The sequence below is a fragment of the Podarcis bocagei genome (assembly GCF_964188305.1).
Source record: "Podarcis bocagei genome assembly, chromosome: 3".
In the NCBI taxonomy this organism is placed as follows: domain Eukaryota; kingdom Metazoa; phylum Chordata; class Lepidosauria; order Squamata; family Lacertidae; genus Podarcis; species Podarcis bocagei.
In genome coordinates this window covers 107,392,548-107,413,814 of record NC_138127.1, presented here as the reverse complement: position 1 = coordinate 107,413,814, position 21,267 = coordinate 107,392,548, and the positions used below count along the sequence as shown (strand labels likewise).

General features: G+C 42.0%; 1 protein-coding gene and 1 long non-coding RNA gene across 5 annotated transcripts in view; both read left to right on the top strand.

Annotated features, from left to right (window-relative positions):
- Window positions 1-21,267, top strand: part of LOC308584266 — a 480,133-nt gene that overhangs the window by 218,497 nt on the left and 240,369 nt on the right. The window lies entirely within an intron of this gene.
- Window positions 1-21,267, top strand: part of MSRA (methionine sulfoxide reductase A) — a 231,565-nt gene that overhangs the window by 10,010 nt on the left and 200,288 nt on the right. Inside the window, exon 2 of one of the 4 annotated variants that reach the window (XM_081188826.1) lies at window positions 2,162-2,182. The exons of 2 other annotated variants lie outside the window; for them this stretch is intronic. In XM_081188826.1, the coding sequence (XP_081044952.1) occupies window positions 2,162-2,182 (21 nt within the window). Of the gene's footprint in view, window positions 1-371; window positions 577-2,161; window positions 2,183-21,267 lie in introns of those variants that run through there. One more of the 4 variants, XM_081188829.1, reaches the window with a different exon arrangement.

The window sequence follows — 21,267 nt, the reverse complement described above, 5'->3', positions numbered from 1 at the left end:
GGATTTGGTTTCTAATCAACAATTTTGGCTAAGAATATATACATATACGTATACATATATGTATACATATACATATACATCTATACACACGCACGTTTATATGTGTGTGTGTGTGTGTGTGTGTGTGTATATATATATATATATATATACACGTTTATGAATTGACTTGCAAAGGGCATCTATTGGAAACAAGGACTTCCAACAGCCTGGCACAGGCTGGAGCTCTGCCAAGACTGCTTGGGAAGGTTGCCATGCTGCAAGCAAGCAAGCAAGCAAGCTGAAGAAAGGGGGAAAAAGGCAAGACTTGGCACTGTTCAATCAAATCGGCTTCTTTTGTCTGCTTTCTCGGCTTGAGCTTCAGGAAAGAAAACCATCTTGGGATACAGAAAAAAACTCAGAAGTTTTCGGTGTTCAAACTTAGAAGATTATTAAAAGTCGCTTGGGCTTTTTTGTTTTGTTTTGTTTTGTTTTAAAGCGGCGGTATATTAAAATTCATCCATCACTGGTTTGGGAAATAGCAGCCTTTCTTAAAGAAGCCACCACAGTGTTGTGTCTTTATACATATAGGATAATACGGTATTTGAATTTTGTATGTATAGTAAGGTTGGAAGATGGGGATGAGGGGGCGGGGGCGGGGGGAAGATTCTAAGTTTTTAAAAAATGGCATACATTTGCAGAATAAAAGTTCTCATTGACTTTATGCTTTTAGGATCAAGCTAGACAGTTGTTTTTATTCAAAAAAACTGGTTTGAGGGTATAAGCTTTCCTTTCTTTCACCTTTATAATACATTGCAAATGATAACTTTTAAAAGGGATCCCCTCTGATATATGTTCCTATATCCGCTGTGAAATGACATAGTTTAAATACTGACGTAAAATAGTGTTTTGTGTTTTCTTAAAGCAACAGCATTTGTTTTCAGCAATTCCTCCTTTACCTAGCATGTTTCCCTTCAATTGGTGACAACAGGGAAAACCCACGATGTTCAGCTTGAAGGCACCAGTCTTTGCTTGAAGACATGCGGCTAGAAAGATGGCAATTTGTTTTAGTGCCTGGAAACAGTTTGGGGCATACAGTATAACTTTCAAGAGACGCTTGTGAAATTAGCGAATTGTATACTTCAGGAGCAAATTGTAATGGATTCTGTAAAATTGTTTGATGGTGGCAGGAATTGCAATTTGGGCTGATCACTCAGGATGAGGAAAGTTTTGGGTTAAGTAGGTTCTGTTCTGTTGATTGAGATAACTGGTGGAAAAAGCCCCACAATTTATTTGCTTGAGTTTGAATTTATTGGGTTAAGTAGTTTAACAATGAATGAAGATCAGATTCAGTGTGATTTTAGTTATGCAATTAGATACAGAGTATTTTCTCTTAAAACAGTCTTTAACTTTATGACACAGGAGAGGAATAGTTTATTCCTAATTTTGAACCAACAAATACACAAGTATCTTGTCAACTAGGCCTTGAATTACTCCATTTCTTTCCTTCATTATTGGTTCACAGAGTTATGATAGGCTAGTGTGGGTCCTTTTCACTTAGCACAAATAGTTGATGAACTTTTTTTGAAATATGAGATTGTTCAGTTGTGCCACCAGCTGTTAGAACAACAAGTTTCATTATATTTTTTTTACAAAACAAACCCGTAACTGTGTTTAAAAATCTTTATGTAGATCCTGAATGTACATAGAAAATTGTTACGTTTGTGATGCCAAGCACACTTATGAAGAAATTAATTCCCTTGAAATTCAAAGAACTTTATGAATAGCAAGTTTAGGACTGGAATTTTAAAGAGCCAAAAATAGTTGGGGTTTTTAGTGTATATAGAATAGAAGTTGATATATTTTTAATAACAAAGTTCTTGCCTAGCTGAACAGATTCCAGAGTCATTACAGTAAAGCAAATGCTGCCAGTGAACTTCTTTTTGTGTCTTATTGCAGTGTTTGTTGTAATGGCTTGCTTGGAAAGATACATAGGACTGCCTTTGTAAGATCCCATTTAATTTTTTGGAAATGAAAGGTCTGCATGTAGCTTATTTTATTTTCTAACATTCATGCTAATATTCATGTAGATTTGATTGCATTTTATAAGGTTGGAGTTACCATTATTATTAATGTAATTTTTCTGTGTTTATCTTTTGTATAATTCTTCATAACATAACATAAGATGAGCAGTATTCAGCCAAAGGTAAGCACTTTAAAATCGGTTTGATTTGAAAGAGAGATATTTAAACACATTGAATTCTTCCATTGGATTGAATGGGATTGAATGTCCAATCCGGTGCATGATTCCATGAAAGTTAGATCCACTGTGTCCAATGGGATTTACTCCCTACTAGGTGTGCTTAGGATTCTGCAGTGGTATGCCCAGTTATATAGGAATAAACTATTGAAACCACTAGGGATCATGGGAGTTGTAGTCCCAAAACATCTGGAGGGCTGAGTTTGCCTATGCCTGTCTTAGCCAGACTCCCTAAACATTTGTTTGTTTCAGTGCTTATTCGTACAGTGGTGCCTCGCAAGACGAAAAGAATCCGTTCTGTGATTCTCTTCGTCTAGCGGTTTTTTCGTCTTGCGAAGCAAGCCCATTGACGGATTAGCGCTATTAGCGGCTTTTAGCGGCTTATCTGCTGATCGGATCAGCTGATAAGCGGCTTAGCGGCTTAGAAAAAGGGGGGGGGGGAGGAAAAAAACCCAGCAGGAACTCGCAAGATATTGTCGTCTTGCGAAGCAAGCCCATAGGAAATTCGTTTTGCGAAGCACCTCCAAAACGGAAAACTCTTTCGTCTAGCGAGTTTTCCGTCTTGTGAGGCATTCGTCTTGCGGGGCACCACTGTATCTCGCTTTCCTTCCAAGAGGAAGCACAACATGGTTAACATCATTAAACAACAATGCATAAAACAATATCCAAAGACAATCAACCACCATGAAAAGTTAAGTATAGCACCTCAGTTGTTGTTGCTGTGATTTGTTGGCAATTCACAGCAACAACAATAAGAGAAGAAGAAAGAGGCAGTAGTACACCTTCCCCATCCAGAACAGGATGAAAAGCATTTCTTCAAAATTGGGAGTGCAGGTAAAACTATTAGGAAGAACTTACTACCCATGAGAGCAGTAATACTACTACTACTACTACTACTACTACTACTACTACTACTAATAATTCATTATTTATACCCCGCCCATTTGGCTGAGTTTCCCCAGGCATTCTGGGCGGCTTCCAATCAAGTGTTAAAAACAATTTAGCATTAACTATTAAAAACTTCCCTAAACAGGGCTGCCTTCAGATGTCTTTTAAAGATAAGATAGCTGCTTATTTCCTTCACATCTGAAGGGAGGGTGTTCCACAGGGCGGGCGCCACCACCGAGAAGGCCCTCTGTCTGGTTCCCTGTAACCTCACTTCTCGCAATGAGGGAACCGCCAGAAGGCCCTTGGCACTGGACCTCAGTGTCCGGGCAGAACAATAGGGGTGGAGACGCTCCTTCAGGCCTACTGGACCAAGGCCGTTTAGGGCTTTAAAGGTCAGCACCAACACTTTGAATTGTGCTCAGAAACGTACTGAGAGCCAATGCAGATCTATCAGGACTGGTGTTATGTGGTCCTGGCAGCCACTCCCAGTCACCAGTCTAGCTGCTGCATTCTGGATTAGTTCAGCAGTTAGAGTTATATGTCTGTTTCCTCATTCTGAAATGAAACTTGATGAAGGAATAAAGTAGGTTCCCCCCACCCCAGAAATAAATAAACCCAAGTGGGCACAATTATGTATTTGTTTGGGAAAAGGTGATATCATAAAGTTGAGTTTGAACTGTCATTGAACGTCCTGTGTATAGCGAATGAAGAGTAAGATGACTGGGTTTGCAAAGCAAGGTGGTATTATTATTATTATTATTATTATTATTATTATTATTATTATTATTATTATTATTATTATTATTCCACCCATCTAACTGGGTTACCGAAGCCATGCTGAGCAGTTTCCAATAAATTAAAACACAGTAAAATATCAATTTTTTTAAAAAAATTACTATACAGGTCAACCTTCAGATGTATTCTAAAAGTCAGAAAATTGTTTATCTCCTTGACATCTGATGAGAGGGCATTCCACAGGCTGGGCATGACTACTGAGAAGGCCCTCTTCCTGGTTCCCTATAACTTCACATCTTACAATGAGGGAACCACCAGAAGGCCCTCATAAAGGTCAGCTTTGTGGGAAGTATCAAGGAATACAGAAGAACAGAAAGATCCCTTTGTATATCAAACATTATAGTAAATGTCTGGGCCACATTCCACAGAGGAACCACTGTGTACTTGGTCTGTGGAGAGTACCTTCTGTCTAGGTCAAGGGTATCTAACTTGTGGTCCTCCAGATACTGTCGGACTTCAACTCCCATCAGCCCCAGCCAGTGTGGGTAATGGTGAAGAATGAAGGGAGTTTATTTATTTTGCTTAATTTGCTTAATAAATTTTACATACCGCTTGACTGGAAAAACAACAACCATACCTTAAAGTGGTTTACAAAGAGATAAAACAATACAATCAAGAAAATGTTTACAACAGTACTTTAAAACGTACAAAAATTAAAATACTAAAACAGATTTAAATTAAAACAGATAAAATACTAAAACAACCCCCGACCTGGCCACAGTGATCCATGCGACGGTCACCTCCAGGCTTGACTACTGTAATTCGCTCTACGCGGGGCTGCCCTTGAAACTGTCCCAGAAACTCCAGCGGGTGCAGAATGCTGCAGCGAGGCTCCTCACGGGGTCCCTGCCATGGGAGCATATTCATCCAGTGCTTTTCCAGCAGCACTGGCTCCCGGTAGAGTGCAGGGTCAGATTTAAGGTGCTGTTTTGGACCTTTCAAGCCCTTCACGGCATAGGACCCTGGTACCTACAGGACCGCCTCTCCTGGTATGCCCCACGGAGAGCCTCAAGGTCCATAAATAGCAACACCCTAGAGGTCCCGGGCCCTAAGGAAGTTAGATTAGCTTCAACCAGAGCCAGGGACTTTTCAGCACTGGCTCCGGCCTGGAGGAACTCTCTGCCTCATGAGACCAGGGCCCTGCAGGATCTGATTTCTTTCCGCAGGGCCTATAAGACAGAGTTGTTCCGCCTGGCCTTTGGCTTGGAGCCAATTTGATTCCCTCCCTCTCTTTTTTCTTTTCCTTTCTCCTCCTTCGATGAGGCTACATTTTAATATTTTAATGTTTCAATATTTTAATGTTGTATTTTACTTTTTGTTTTTAAGTTGTAATCATTCAACTTGTTTTTATTATTGCTTGTTAGCCGCCCTGAGCCTGGCCTTGGCTGGGGAGGGCGGGGTATAAATAATAATAATAATAATAATAATAATAATATTAATAATAATAATAATAATAATAATAATAATAATAATAATAATAATTAAAAATACCTCAACTTTCTAAGCATCTGTGTAGGTTTTTCTAAACAAGAATGCTTTTAGCAGGCGTTGAAGAGTACAGTGAAGGCTCCTGCTTGCTCTCAATAGGCAGGGAGTTCCGATGCGTCGGTGGCACCACACCAAACAATCAAGTTGTTACAGATGCTGAATGGGTTTTATGTGGTACCTGTAATAGTGCCAGTTCTGCCCATCGAAGTGGTTGAGTGGGCACATGTGGAGTAAGCAGATTTTGTAGCTAAACTGGAACCAAGTTGTTAAGGACTTTATATGCTAAAGTCCTCTGGGTGGGATGGGACGATATGGGATTGGGGGGGGCAACTCCCATCTCTTGTGGGGGTGCAATTAGTGCCAGCACCATCCATTAAGAGTTTGGGTGTAATCTTTGACACCTCCCTCTCCATGGAGGCGCAGATTGCAGCTATAACAAAGGCAGCATTTTTTCATCTCTGCCAAGCTAAGCAGTTGGCTCCTTACCTCTCTCACCCTGACCTAGCCACTGTGATCCACGCGACGGTCACCTCCAGACTGGATTATTGTAACTCGCTCTACGTGGGGCTGCCCTTGAGACTGACCCAGAAACTCCAGCGGGTGCAGAATGCCGCAGCGAGACTCCTTACGGGGTCTTCGCTGCGGGATCACATTCATCCGGTGCTATACCAGCTGCACTGGCTCCCCGTGGAGTACAGGATCAGGTTTAAGGCGCTGGTTTTAACCTTCAAAGCCCTATACGGCCTAGGACCCTCGTACCTACGGGACCGCCTCTCCTGGTATGCCCCACAGAGGAACTTACGGTCTTCAAATAAAAACATCTTGAAGGTCCCAGGCCTCAGAGAGGTTAGGCTGGCCTCAACTAGAGCCAGGGCTTTTTTGGCTGTGGCTCCAACCTGGTGGAATGCTCTGTCACAAGAGACTAGGGCCCTGCAGGACTTGACATCTTTCCGCAGGGCCTGCAAGACAGAGCTGTTCCACCAGGCCTTTGGTCAGGGCGCAGCCTCACTCCCTCCGTTGGCAATCTTTACAATACTTTAGTTTATGGTTGCCATCAATTTTGATTTTAATTAATTCTTTGATGTTTTTATAATGTTGCACTATTTTAGTGTTGTTAGCCGCCCTGAGCCCGGCTTCGGCTGGGGAGGGCGGGATATAAATAAGATTTATTATTATTATTATTATTATTATTATTATTATTATTATTATTATTATTATTATTATAGTATCACTTTGAACTTGGTCCAGTAGCAGTTTGGCAAGCAGTGCACATCTCTGAGCACAGGTGTTACACGCTGACGAGGTATCTTAAGTAGACATCAAGTAGATGGCTGATTCAGGAAAGCTGGAAATTCAGGCAATATTTCAGTACCTTGGACAGAGCACTGGAGCTCTAAAGGCAGAGTCCATCAGTGCCCTTAGTATCTGTGCACAGGAGTCCTACATACAATGCTGCCCAGGCCAGCTTCCTTTTGAGGGGTCTGCCTACATTTAAAGCAGCATTGCTCTTGCCTTGCACACATACTGGCTATACTGTTAAGCCTGTTGTTGCCTTGAGATTGTGGTGAGGCAGGATGCTGAGGGCTTTTGGGCAAGCCCTGGCACACATTCAGGGGTTCCAGAGATTAGGTAGTCACAAGATTTGAGGATGGACGATGCAAGTCCAAAGATTCTTTCTCTTCTCCAGTGGAAGAACCCATGGAAATGTGCTGTTCAGCGACTTGTTTTCTGCAATAGGAATTTTCCTCCAAAGAGGAGATCTACAAGTCAAAAATGGTCAAAATGGTCAAAGGCCTGGAAACGATGCCTTATGAGGAACGGCTAAGGGAGCTGGGCATGTTTAGCCTGGAGAAGAGGAGGTTAAGGGGTGATATGATAGCCATGTTCAAATATATAAAAGGATGTCACATAGAGGAGGGAGAAAGGTTGTTTTCTGCTGCTCCAGAGAAGCGGACACAGAGCAATGGATCCAAACTACAAGAAAGAAGATTCCACCTAAACATTAGGAAGAACTTCCTGACAGTAAGAGCTGTTCGACAGTGGAATTTGCTGCCAAGGAGTGTGGTGGAGTCTCCTACTTTGGAGGTCTTTAAGCAGAGGCTTGACAACCATATGTCAGGAGTGCTCTGATGGTGTTTCTTGCTTGGCAGGGGGTTGGACTCGATGGCCCTTGTGGTCTCTTCCAACTCTATGATTCTATGATTCTATGAAGTCTGTATCTGGTTCTTGAGCCTGATACTAAGTGTTCCCTCCAAATAATGTTTGCCTGGAAGGAAGTCTCATTAGATTTAATGGAATTTATTTCCACAAAAGTGATGGGCTTAGTTTTCATTTTACCTGGAAAGTGACAAAAAAACAACAACCCCTGTGTCTCCTTCCCTCTTCCCTTCATCAGCACTGTCTTATTCTCTGCTGCTGGTTATGTTTTTAGCATTTACGGGTGATATTATTTTGACAAGGCTTGTAGCAGAAAGGTAATCATCAGTGTGCTGTGCTGTTTTATGAGGTAATAATCCAGTTCCTTTATTTGAATAAACTGCCTGGCCTTTGGGCTCCTAGTCTTCACTTGAAAAAACTAGATTGGATTATTGCTTTGTACAAGAGAGACGTGTTCTTGTTTTGATTTATTATAAGCCTTTGCCAATTACTGATCGCTTGCCCTGCTCCTGATTTTCAAAGCATTTATATTTTGGCAAACTTGTAGTCAAATATTGATATTGGAAAAGTCTCTTGACGGTGATCCTATCATTATATTCTTATGATAATTCTCGTTATAATTTGAAAGTTTGCTGCTAGTGACCTGGCCAATTCTTGAAATGGAAGCAATCCTAAGCGCTTGAAAGGGAGTGTGTTTGGAATCAACACAACTTGCTTCAAAGTAAATAGGAATGCAAAATTAAAACTGACTTTCTCAGAAGGACTTGACCTTTATGTTCAAGTGTTAGGAAATAATGGGGGAACCACTTGATGACTTCGAAGCAGTGGACAAGAGTGGGAGATTAAATGTTGTTCAGTTTTCTACCAGTGTTGTACTCCCAAAGGAATTTTGTTGTCTAAGAACAAAAAATGAGTGCAAATCAAAAGGCTTTCCATTTATGATCTTCCGTTTTTTTAATAAAACATTTCAAAAATGTAACCCCCCCTTGTCATCAGTGTCACAAGGCAGCTAACAACAACATTTTTTGAAATAAAATAACAGCAATAATCTGTAAAAACAACTAGCAACAGCAGATTAACAAAACAAACAAATAAAAAAATAGTTTGAATTGATTGGGGTATTAGTTGAGCTGATTGAGGTCAGCAGCAGAAAATTTTCCAGTGCTATGTGGGGGGGGGGAGAATCTGTTTTGTTAGTTCATTTGAAACAATGAATTGATTCCAATTGCAAATATTCATTCATTCATTCATTCATTAATGAATCATTTCCTATGAATTAGCTTGTTGGATACCTAAGTGAGGGAGTTCCAGAGTGTAGGTGGCACCACACTAACGGCCTGATACTGACACCTTGCAGAAGGGCCTTCTGATATGATAGCATCTGCTGGTTCCCTCTACTGCAGAGCATAGTGATTGGTTCGGTATGTAGGGATATCCTTCAGGTATCCTGGTACCAAGCTATTTAGGGCTCTGTACACCAATAATATCACCATGAACCTAGCCCAGTAGCTAATCGGCAGCTGGTAGCATAATTGTTGTTGTTTACTCGTTTAGTCGTGTCCGACTCTTCGTGACCCCATGGACCAGAGCACACCAGGCACTCCTGTCTTCCACTGCCTCCCGTAGCTTGGTCAAACTTATGTTCGTAGCTTTGAGAACACTGTCCCACCATCTCGTCCTCTGTCGTCCCCTTCTCTTTGTGCCCTTAATCTTTCCCAACATCAGGGTCTTTTCCAGGGAGTCTTCTCTTCTCATGAGCTTCAGGATCTGTCCTTCCATAATAGAACATACATAATAGCATAATAAGATGATGTTATTCTGCCCCAGTGAGCATTTTTTATTATTATCTAAAGAGTATTTATTTTATTCCTCACCCTGACTGCCTCCAAGAAATAACATTGGGGGAAACCCCAAAGAGGGGTACATACAGCGACTTTGGTAAAGCAGAATTGAATGATCCCGGGAGTGAGGAACAAAAGTAGAACTGTCTAAGCAAAGGCAATTAAACTAAAAGACCTGTGGAAGGCATATCCTTTCTTCTTTGAGTGTTAAACTGAGAAAGTCCCTTGGAATTCTAACAGATTTTGTCTCAGGTACAGGCTAACAAGAATGAACAGGAGGACTACAATATAAAACTTTCACTACAGAACGCTGTACACACCTGTTGTCAAAACCCTTCCCTCAAAACCCCCTTAACCACTGTGTCTATTTGCTTGCTTGCTGAGCTTGTCTGTGGAGAAGGACATAGGTCTTCTCCCTTATCCAATCTTTATTGTATGGCTGGTATGTCTGAGTATCAGCACAATAAGCAAGGCGGCTGAGGTCAGCCAAGTCATCAGTGAAATCAAATAACTGGCTAATATATGTAATTGAAGGGCTGTTAGGATTGTGTTATGTACTGAGTTGAATAGGATCCAAAAGGCAGCAGTCTGATTGGTCCACAGGAGCCACCCAATCCAGCTCCAGGTGGAAGTGAATCCGCAGTCTGATTGGCCTACAGGTGAATCCCGGAATTAGCCAATCACGTGGGGCCCATTGTGTAAATAATGTATATAAAGCAGACATTCTGGGGGAACTTCCATTCCTCCTCACCACTATGAGCTGAATAAAGAGCATGAAATCTACTCTCGACTCCGAGTATATTTCAGATTCATTCTCTTCAGACGCTCTTCATACATTTTACAGACTCCTTCCATGCATTCATTCACAGATTCATAATCAGCATAAGTCCTGCCTTCCGGTTGTTTGGTAGGTTGAACAAGCAAGATTGTTCCAGTAGTAGATAGGTAGCCGTGTTGGTCTGCCATAGTCAAAATAAAAAAATTCCTTCCAGTAGCACCTTAAAGACCAACTAAGTTAGTTCTTGGTATGAGCTTTCGTGTGCATGCACACTTCTTCAGATACAGATGTATTCTTCAGATGTATCTGAAGAAGTGTGCATGCACACGAAAGCTCATACCAAGCTCATACCAAGAACTAACTTAGTTGGTCTTTAAGGTGCTACTGGAAGGATTTTTTTTATTTTAAGCAAGATTGTGTGAGCGTTTGAGCGTTTGAGCATTAATACATTCTGTATTAGCTCTGCTTCAGGCAGCAAAACGTATTGGGCTGTTGCTGGAAGAGGCATTCTCTTCTGTGCAAGGATAGGAGGGGATGCCTCTCTCTCTTAAGGCAATGTTTGCTGTGACACATGCACATATCATTCAAAAATGAAAACTTCCTTTTGAAAACAACCTGTTAATATTACAGGTAAATGATAGGAGACCACAGTTCAGTTCTATATTTACATGAAAAATACTTGCCGGTATATTCAGTGGGCCTTTATCTCAGGAAAGTGTGCATGAGCTGCAATGTTAATCAACTAATTAACTGATTGATAAACTAAACACATTTGATTAATCAGTTCAGATTTCTTTAATCATTTGGCAGTTCTGTTCATAATTTACACCAAGCCCTTGCAATAGAATGGAAATCTAAAGTAAATAAAGCATTTGTTTCCCCATTTTTTGAAGGTGCATTCTCCAACATGGACCCAAATTGGGGTGCATTTTATTTTTTTATATACAGTATATAGGCAAAAGTGATTTTGCTAGAATATATGATTCTAATAAATAGGCTTCAGCTGCCCCTGTGTGCAACCCTACATCTTGTTTTGTAGCTGCCCCAGTGAACTGCAGTCATAGCCTTTGAAGAACTGGGATTGCCTGTGGGAATGGAAGAAATATTTTTTCAGAAGAAAATTAAATGATTAATTAATGCAATATAGTGTCTCTTACCAAAGCCTTTTCAGGGGCTTGTTTAGCTCAATTAATGAGGAAGAATTCCAACAGCAGGTTCTTACTGTAGCTTTTTGAAGACTATAAACGTTTTATAGCTGCTGCAGGGGAAATGATCTTAGAGCTGTTCTGCTAAAACTACCCACTGAAGTTACATCCAGAAAGGAGAAATTTGATAGCTTTTACTGGGCTGTTTTTTAAAAAAAGCAAGCAGAGTTTCTTGAGGATAGGATGGGCGTATGGAATAAAAATTAAAAACAGTTTTCAGTTGGGTCCAGCAAGCAGCTCCTATATTTTCTGTATTCTTAAGTCAAGAACATACAAAATGAAAACTTAACTTAGAATTACATAGTTGGAAGATACCTCAAAATGTCAACTAGTCCAGCCCATTGGTAATACAGGATTTGCCGTAGAAGTGATATGAGAATGAACTTCAGGAGGACCACAGAAGAACAGGATAGCAGCTTGAGTCTCCATAACCATCACTGCTGTTTTCAAATAAAGTTTCATATCTGGTGAGACAGTTAATGCCTTCTTTGTGGTTTGGTGGTTTGTGTTTCAAACAAAAACTGGGGAGTATCAGGTTCAAAAACCTGATACTCCCCAGTTTTTGCGAAAAGCAATGACAAACCTAGACAGCACCTTAAAAAGCAGAGACATCACCTTGCCAACAAAAGTCCTTATAGTTAAAGCTATGGTTTTCCCAGTAGTGATGTATGGAAGTGAGAGCTGGACCATAAAGAAGGCTGATCGCCGAAGAATGGATGCTTTTGAATTCTGGTGCTGGAGGAGACTCTTGAGAGTCCCATGGACTGCAAGAAGATCAAACCTCTCCATTCTGAAGGAAATCAGCCCTGAGTGCTCACTGGAAGGACACTTCCTGAAGCTGAGGCTCCAGTACTTTGGCCACCTCAGGAGAAGAGAAGACTCCCTGGAAAAGACCCTGATGTTGGGAAAGATGGAGGGCGCAAGGAGAAGGGGACGACAGAGGATGAGAAGGTGGGACAGTGTTCTTGAAGCTACCAACATGAGTTTGACCAAACAGGCAGTGGAAAACAGGAGTGCCTGGCGTGCTCTGGTCCAGGGGGTCACAAAGAGTCGGACACGACTAAACGACTAAACAACAACAACAACATCAGGTTCAAATCCCTTCTCGGCCATGAAGCTCTCGCTCTGTGAACTTGAGCCTGTTACTGTTTCTTGTCCCAACCTATTCACAAAGTTGTTGTGAGGCTAAATGGGAAAGGGGAACTCTGAGCTCCTCTGTAGAAAGGTAGGATATAAATCACAGAATTATAGAGTTGGAAGGGACCCCGGAGATCATCTAGTCCAACCCCCTGCAGTGCAGGAATCCTTTGCCCAATGTGGGGCTCGATTCCACAGCTCTGAGATTAATCACAATAGCTGTGCTTTATACCATGATAGTGCCTACATAATGTACATTTAATGTGCATAATTTCAGTGGCATCTTCATGAGACAGCTAAAAATTGATGTCCCGGGCTAGAAGAGGATTTAGAATTAATCTCTGTAATTTTCCACAAATGCTGAAATATAGTTGATGCAATTCAGAGGTCTCCAATACAGAACTTTTCTTATTGCTGTTAATGAAGCTCGTCTGCCCAAATGTGAAATTTCCTGATGGAAGTCACCAAAAAGTATATTATGAACGAAGCAATTCCTTCTTCAGTAGCCATGGCAAAGTATCAGAAAGTGCACCTTTCGAGAGGGAAATTATTGCTACTGGCTGTGCAACCAATGCATTTTACTTTAAAATTCATAATTACGGCAGTGTTTGCCAGTCCAAAACTTAACTGGAAATCTTGTTTATATACACATTTCCTTTGCATTGTTATAATTAACTGATCTTTTCATTCCTCAAAATACTGGCGGTTGGGCCGAGCCACGGTGGGGATGGTTCCTTTTTGATGATGGATTTCAGAAGACCTTGGATTTGGCTAAAATAGCAGGGGCAGGGAGTCAGAGTGGGACTTGGGGATGTTATTAAGTGCCCCCTACTTTGCTCCTCATAATTTGAGCCCTGCATCTATTAGACAATAATATGTTGTAATATTTGTGTGCATGGCAAATCATATTAGCGCTAATACTGTGAATTGACAACATTATAATTCTGAAGGTACTGTATGTTCAAGTCTTACTGGTTGATTGTTTTAAACTGTTTGCTTTGCTAATTATGATGTTGAGGCTGTCTTATTATCTCCTGTTGCTGTAATAGCAAAAATAAACAGTTTTGATTTGGACTTTGAGGCAATGAGAGGATAGAAACAAATGCGTACAACTGAATTTTCCTTGAACCCCCAAGGCTTAGGTCTCATGGTTTTTGCATGTGGGCCTCCTCTTTGCAATCCCCTGCTGTCACTGTCCAAAGCCTAGGACAAAAAGAGATGACCACATGGGACTTTTAATTCCTGATCCTTAAACAGAATTGTCACACATACTAAAATTATTTTTTCTGGCTGAAATCCAGTGCTCGCTTACATTAAAGTAAGCAATGGTTAATACAGTGTGACTTATTTCTGGACGAATATGCATAGTATCACATTGTCTGTCATGAGGACTAGGTGCTTATTCTTAAAAAGTAAAGCTGGCACCAACTTTCAGCAGGAGTCTCTTCTGTGGTCATGGAACTTGGGGTGGTATATAGCTCAGCTTATTGCCCTAAAAGTTAAGGTTAGAGAAAGGAGTTGGGCAAAAAAATTAAAAATTAAAATATCACATAACTTTGAAATTCAATTGAATCCTGAAAGAGTTAATTAAATTTTATAGAACAGAGCGCCTTTTTCCTCTGACTGCATTTTCACACCTTTTATTAACCTCCCCTTTATTATCTACATTTCACTTGGGAAATTAAATTAAAATTACATTTCGTAATGATTCTATTTTTCTTAATGATATTTAATGACCTCACAACTCCGTATGTGTTTTAATGAGTTGGAGGGAAGCTTATAGTTTCTGCTAAGAAGCAAGCTACAACTGTACTAAAGGCTGGGCTGACTTTCAGAGTGGTCTTTAGATTTTTAATCCACTTTCTCACCAAAGGCTTAGGGCGGCTAATGCTAAGAATAATGTAGCATTTTAAGTATTGCATGTAAAACAATGCAAAACTAAAATGAACCACATCTCCTATACAGTGGGTTTTATATAATAATATTCTACACAAACATGACCATTGGTTCCTTAAGTGTCTATCATTTCCTACAATGAAAGGAAACATGGCCATGGGTTCATGAAAAACACCCTTTCATTTCCTAAAAGTTAGGCTTTGATGAGTGACAACTATTGTTCTATCCTTCTTCCAGCTAGAAAAATATTACAGTGGTACCTCGGGTTACATACGCTTCAGGTTACAGACTCTGCTAACCCAGAAATAGTGCTTCAGGTTAAGAACTTTGCTTCAGGATAAGAACAGAAATCGTGCTCTGGTGGCGCGGCGGCAGCAGGAGGACCCATTAACTAAAGTGGTGCTTCAGGTTAAGAACAGCCCTCCGGAACGAATTAAGTACTTAACCTGAGGTACCACTGTAGCTTGTTCCAGGTGGAGGTGTTTTGGTCTTATGTGGAACTTTTCTGATAACTTTGCTGCTGTCTCCTTTAACTCTGTAGGCTGAATGATTCAGGCTGTTGCTTAATTTGGGCTACAATTCTAAACACACTTGCTTGGGAGAACAGACCATTGAAAGAAAAGGTGCATACATAGGATTGTATTGTGCAATTTCCAGAGGCCCAATCTGTACCAAATTTCTAAGGTTCCCATAAATGGTACTATTGTAAACCACTGTTATCAATACCACAGGGACTGTGTAATTTCTTTATTAGCAGCATTGTACTGGGTACTGCCTGGGACATGGGTGGTGCTGTGGGTTAAACCACAGAGCCTAGGACTTGCCGATCAGAAGGTCGGCGGTTCGAATCCCTGCGTCAGGGTGAGCTCCCGTTGCTCGGTCCCTGCTCCAGTGTGGTGTAGTGGTTAAGAGTGGTAGTCTCGTAATCTGGAGAACCGGGTTCGAGTCTCCGCTCCTCCGCATGCAGCTGCTGGGTGACCTTGGGCCAGTCACACTTCTTTGAAGTCTCTCAGCCCCACTCACCTCACAGAGTGTTTGTTGTGGGGGAGGAAGGGAAAGGAGAATGTTAGCCGCTTTGAGACTCCTTAAAGGGAGTGAAAGGCGGGATATCAAATCCAAACTCTTCTTCTTCTCCTGCCAGCCTAGCAGTTCGAAAGCACAAAGTGCAAGTAGATAAATAGGTACCGCTCCAGCAGGAAGATAAACGGCGTTTCCGTGCGCTGCTCTGGTTCGCCAGAAGCGGCTTAGTCATGCTAGCCACATGACCCGGAAGCTGTACGCTGGCTCCCTCGGCCAGTAAAGCGAGATGAGCACCGCAACCCCAGAGTTGTCCGCGACTGGACCTAATAGTCAGGGGTCCCTTTACTGGGCACTGCAGAAAGCACAGGAGATAAGAGGTTGGTGCAGTCCCTGCCCAGAGGGCTTACAGTCTACACCAGGCATAGGGAAACTTGGCCCTCCAGATGTTTTGAAACTACAATTCCATCATCCCTAACCACTGGTCCTGTTAGCTATGGATTGTGGGAGTTGTAGGCCAAAAACATCTGGAGGGCCGAGTTTGCCTATGCCTGGTCTACACCAGGTAGACAAATAATGGTACAGGGTGGGAAAAAGTTGGAAGCATGAACATACATGTACCGAGAATGGGATCGCGAAGGGTGGGTAAGGGTCTGAAGTTACGGTAGTGATTTGATGAAGAAGTAACTTTAAATGCTCAGAACTAAGCCTGAATAGAGTGGTCTTTCTGCCCAGTGATTCAGTATTTCAGGTCTGTTTTAGATCTAGTTGACTTCATCTGTCTTTTGGAATGAAACATCAAAAGAGAATTTCCCTCCCGCACCCACCAAGATTAGGCTTGTGGCGATAGTGGCCAAGGGGAACATTTCCCTCATCCAGTTTCCTCAACTCTGAACATGAGAACCAGTGCGCCACTATTTGTGAGCACTGTGCTTCTAGATGATCAGCCCATGGTTGCTATGGAGGTGATGGGAGAAAAACCTTGAATTAAACTGTTTTTTCTTTTTTTACGTGGATTAAAAACATGAATTCTTAATCCTTGTCATAATGAGCTGAGAATGTAAGTGGAACATAGAATCAAAGAATCTCCAAGCCTAATTGGGATCTCCGCCAAACAGACACAGATTACCTGTCCTTTGTCAGTGGACAATAATGGCAGATAAAGGGAACCTGCAGTGCTCACATTGTGGAGGACGACCAATTCTGACCTTTGGTGGCTGAGGGTAGCTGTTGTTGGCACCAGAGGTGCTTCACGGTGATGTTTTAAAAAGGAGATAGCTGCCCCAACAGTGCCCTAATTGCATTTAACTCCTGTTGACAGACTGTGTTGTTCTTACCAAAGGCTTCACACGTATAAAATCATTAGTACTCAAAGATGTCCAGATTATTTACTAACTTCACTGAGCACAAAACTCTATTTGAATAAATGATGCAAGGCTCCTAGATTCCCCTGGAAAGCTGGTTATAGCAAAAGCTTTTCCTTGACATCAAATGCTGTCTTTTGGAGTTGTATGCGGCAGTCTCTAAGAATCTTCCCTATTCCCTAGGGGGCTTGTTTTAAACCTCTCCTGTTGGCACATGTTCCCTTAGCATGCTAATGAATTCCGAATCCCAGGGGGCTCCTTTGCAGAGTGTTTTCTTTTTAAAATCAGCTAGCACACTGTTAAAACCCACAAAAGAGGCACAGCTATCTTTTGGGGGAGTTGACATAATGTGCGCAAAATGAAAAGATGATCAACATCTAATATGGAGGGGAAATATGTGAAGCATAACATTTCTGTGCTATAAATATATTCTGGCTGCTTGGACTTATCTATATATGAAACAGCTCTTCCGTGCAATTGGATAGGATGCCTTGGCACCCTGGGGGCAGCTGTTCAGAGACTATGATGGCTGCATTCCACCTTCTCCCTCCCCAGCCTGTGGTTTGGCTCCTTGTCTGTTCCCAAGGGGCTGAGAGGGGATTGGTCCTCCAAGCCAGCTCTGTCCGCTATTTTACTGATGACATTCATGGAGCCTGTGTAGTGGGGAAGTGGCGTGCCCTGGTCAGCAGCACCTATTTGCTGCTGTTCCAGCATTCCCAGTGGCTGCCCCTGAGTAATAATAATAATAAATAATAAATTTGATTTATACCCTGCCCTGCCCGGCCAGAGCCAGGCTCAGGGCGGCTAACACCAGTAAAATTACAACAACAACAACAACAACAACAGCAACAACAACAACAACAACAAACCAATTTGAAATACAGGTTAAAATACAATTTAAAATGCAGCCTCATTTTAATAGTAGCCCATAGATCAAAACCATAAGGGGAGGGAAACATAAGGGTCAGACTGAGTCCAAACCAAAGGCCAGGCGGAACAGCTCTGTCTTGCAGGCCCTGCGGAAAGATGTCAAGTCCCGCAGAGCCCTAGTCTCTTGTGACAGAGTGTTCCACCAAGTTGGGGCCAGTACTGAAAAGGCCTTGGCCCTAGTTGAGACCGATCTTACGACCTTGTGACTTGGGACCTCCAAAATGTTGTCATTTGTGGACCTTAAGGTCCTCCGAGTGGCATACCAGGAGAGGCAGTCCCGTAGGTACAAGGGTCCTAGGCCGCATAGGGCTTTGAAGGTCAAAACCAGCACCTTAAACCTGATCCTGTACTCCACTGGGAGCCAGTGCACTGGTAAAGCACTGGATGAACGTGATCCCGTGGCAAGGACCCCGTAAGGAGCCTCGCTGTGGCATTCTGCACCCACTGGAATTTCTGGGTCAGCTTCAAGGGCGGTCCCGCGTAGAGCGAGTTACAATAATGGCCTAGAGGTGACCGTCGTATGGATCACTGTGGTCAGATCAGGGTGAGAAAGCTAAGGGACCTTACCAACCACCACCACCACCATTTATTATTTATACCCCGCCCATCTGGCTGGTTTTCCCCAGCCACTCTGGGCGGCTTCCAACAAAATATTAAAATACAATAGTAATTGTTCTCCCTCCTTGTTTGCCATTGGCAATGACACGAACCAGCATCTAGATAGGTGCTATGCTTTAATGTAGAGCAGGCATTGGCAAACTCGGCACTCCAGATGTTTTTGGGACTACAACTCCCATGATCCCTAGTTAACAGGACCAGTGGTCAGGGATGATGGGAGTTGAGGTCCCAAAACCATCTGGAGAGCCGAGTTTGCCTAGGCCTGATGTAGAGGCTACTCGATCAGGTGTGTGCAACCTCCTCCTCCTCTTGAGTTCTTTGGGACCAGTGTACTGTCATCACGTTTTGGTTCAGGCATTGTGAAAGCAAGTGGCCGGTTTCAGATGATCCATCACGGATTAGACAGCACACTTTGCTGAGTCATTGCAGAAGACGTCATGTTTGCAGCGGGCTGCAGGCATGCATACTGTGTGTCTACCAAGCAAACAGGCATTTCTGCCAGGAGGCTTATTCCTAGCACCAAAGGAAACAGTTGTTTCCAGCCAGAGGCAAATTAATTCAGCTAGACAGGCTGATGATGACACCAAGCTTAAGATACGTGTTACTTTGCTTTTGGACAGCATTTTCTGTATTTATAAATATTTGGATATATATGTGACGGTGTATAGAATTGCACTTTTGATAGTTGGCCCAAGTATTTTTTGTAGTACTAGAAAGCAAACTTTCCAAGCTGAGGTTCTAGGTGAGTAAAACAGATAATGTGCACTAGCTGAAGTTTACCGAGTTTGAATCTGACCTCTAGAAAAGGAAAAGACCCTGATGTTGGGAAAGATGGAGGGCACAAGGAGAAGGGGATGACAGAGGACAAGATGGTGGGATAGTGTTCTTGAAGCTACCAACATGAGTTTGACCAAACTGCGGGAGGCAGTGGCGTGCTCTGGTCCATGGGGTCACGAAGAGTCAGACACGACTAAACAACTAAACAACAACAACAAAATTGAGAAGATTTATGTTACAAATACTTGCTGAATACCTATCAGCCAATGCAAAATAAATTCTGCAGTGGGAATATAACAGTGCAAATATCTGGCATTTTTGTATTCTGAGAACAGTAATACCTGCCCCTTCTCTGGAGCTGAACTGGGATTGTCCCTGTTAAAACCTGCAAGATGCATTAACTTCCAACCGTTACTTACAGTCTTGTTAGTGAATATTGGGAGTGAGTTGGGCATTGAATCCCATATATGAAAAAAATTGCTGTTCCTTCTGTTTTCAGCTCCAGTCTGTTGTTTCCCTTCATAGTTTCAACAAGAGCAGTGACAGGAGTTGCACACCTGTTTCCTGCTGTGTTTTCTTTGCTTTTTCTGTAACTTGCAAAAGAGGACTTGTACATCTCAGCTGTGCAAAAGGGGGTGAAGACACCTCATCATAGATGAGATGCATGAATTCAGTGCTTCTCTTTGCATGAAAAAAATTAATTATTGATTTCTTTCATTTATAAATCTCTTCCTATGAAACATCACAAAGTGATTTCACCATACAATAAAAACGTATATGAAACAATTGCACATATAAAAACAGTAAACTACTTGCTTATATGAAAACAATTGAAAAGCTGTATATCTATATCTATAACAATGCTGATAGTGCTTCAGTTTCAACCGCTTCTTAGACAAGTGGCAGTTCTCTTTAAAATGTGCTGCTTAAGTAGTGAGTATAAAACTCTAAATCATTCAGAAAGGTCTGCTAACATTCATATTGAGATTTACATGTGTAGTCCATTTTATATTCCTAGAAGTGTACTCCAGAGAATTACAGCTTTTTATTAACACTGTAGTTATCTGTTATCCTATATATTATCTCTGGTACATATTAGTATTACTATATAATTTACTCCTAAAAAGGCAGTGATTTGTAATGAACAGCAACAAGGAAAGGGCAGATAAAGAAGAGCTTGGGCAGACACAGCTGACATAATAGTGCCAGGGAAAATAAACCGCCTGCCATACCTGATATTTTGACATCTCTGCTCAAGGAAGCAGGTTTATTTATTTACAAATTTATAGTCCTTTCTTTCATAAAAAATATAGCAAGTATATAAGAAGAAGAATAAAATTTAAAATCCGTAAAAACACCAATAAAACAACAACAATAATAATTTTATTATTTTTACCCTACCCATCTGACTGGGTTTCCCCAGCCACTATGGGCAGCTTCCAGCACATATAAAAACATAATAAATAAGTATAAATAAATACTGATTGGGTAAAAGAAAAAAATAATGCTGTTAAGGCCTGTCTAAAGAAAAGCATTTTCACAACACATCTCCAGTTACTAAGGTGGGACATAAGGAATCAGGCAGCCCTTAAGGTACGTTGAGCCCTAGTTGTTTAGGTCTTTGTGGATTAACGCCAGATACGTCTTTCCTATTGGGCTTACTGGTGTGTTGCGCCAGGGCGCTGGCTTCTCAGGGGCACCCCAGCGATTGGGGGAGCTACGCAGCTTTGCCGGCGGCCTCCTGCACGCCCGTCAGCTGTGCCCCATCAACCATATGGCTGGCGGGCGTGCAGCTTCCTTCCCAAGCCTCCGTGGGAGGAGAGCAATCCCCACAGAGGCTTGGGAAAAGGTCGACATTTCTGGGAAAGGGGAGGGCGCCGGAGGGATCTTTGCACCACCACGGCGCCGGATTTGCTTAAGACATATTAACACAAGTACCTTGGACCTGTCCTGGTAGCAGATTGGCAACCAGTCAACTCTCTCAGTCGAGAGAGGCAGATTGATACAGTCTCATGGTTGCTGTGGAGGCCATGAAATTTGGAGCCGGTCCAATGTAGCCTCAGCATAAATGTTGAAGTCACCCAGAATTATCACCCAGGATCCCTTCAGCACTGTGCTTGGGACTACCTTTCCCAGCTGG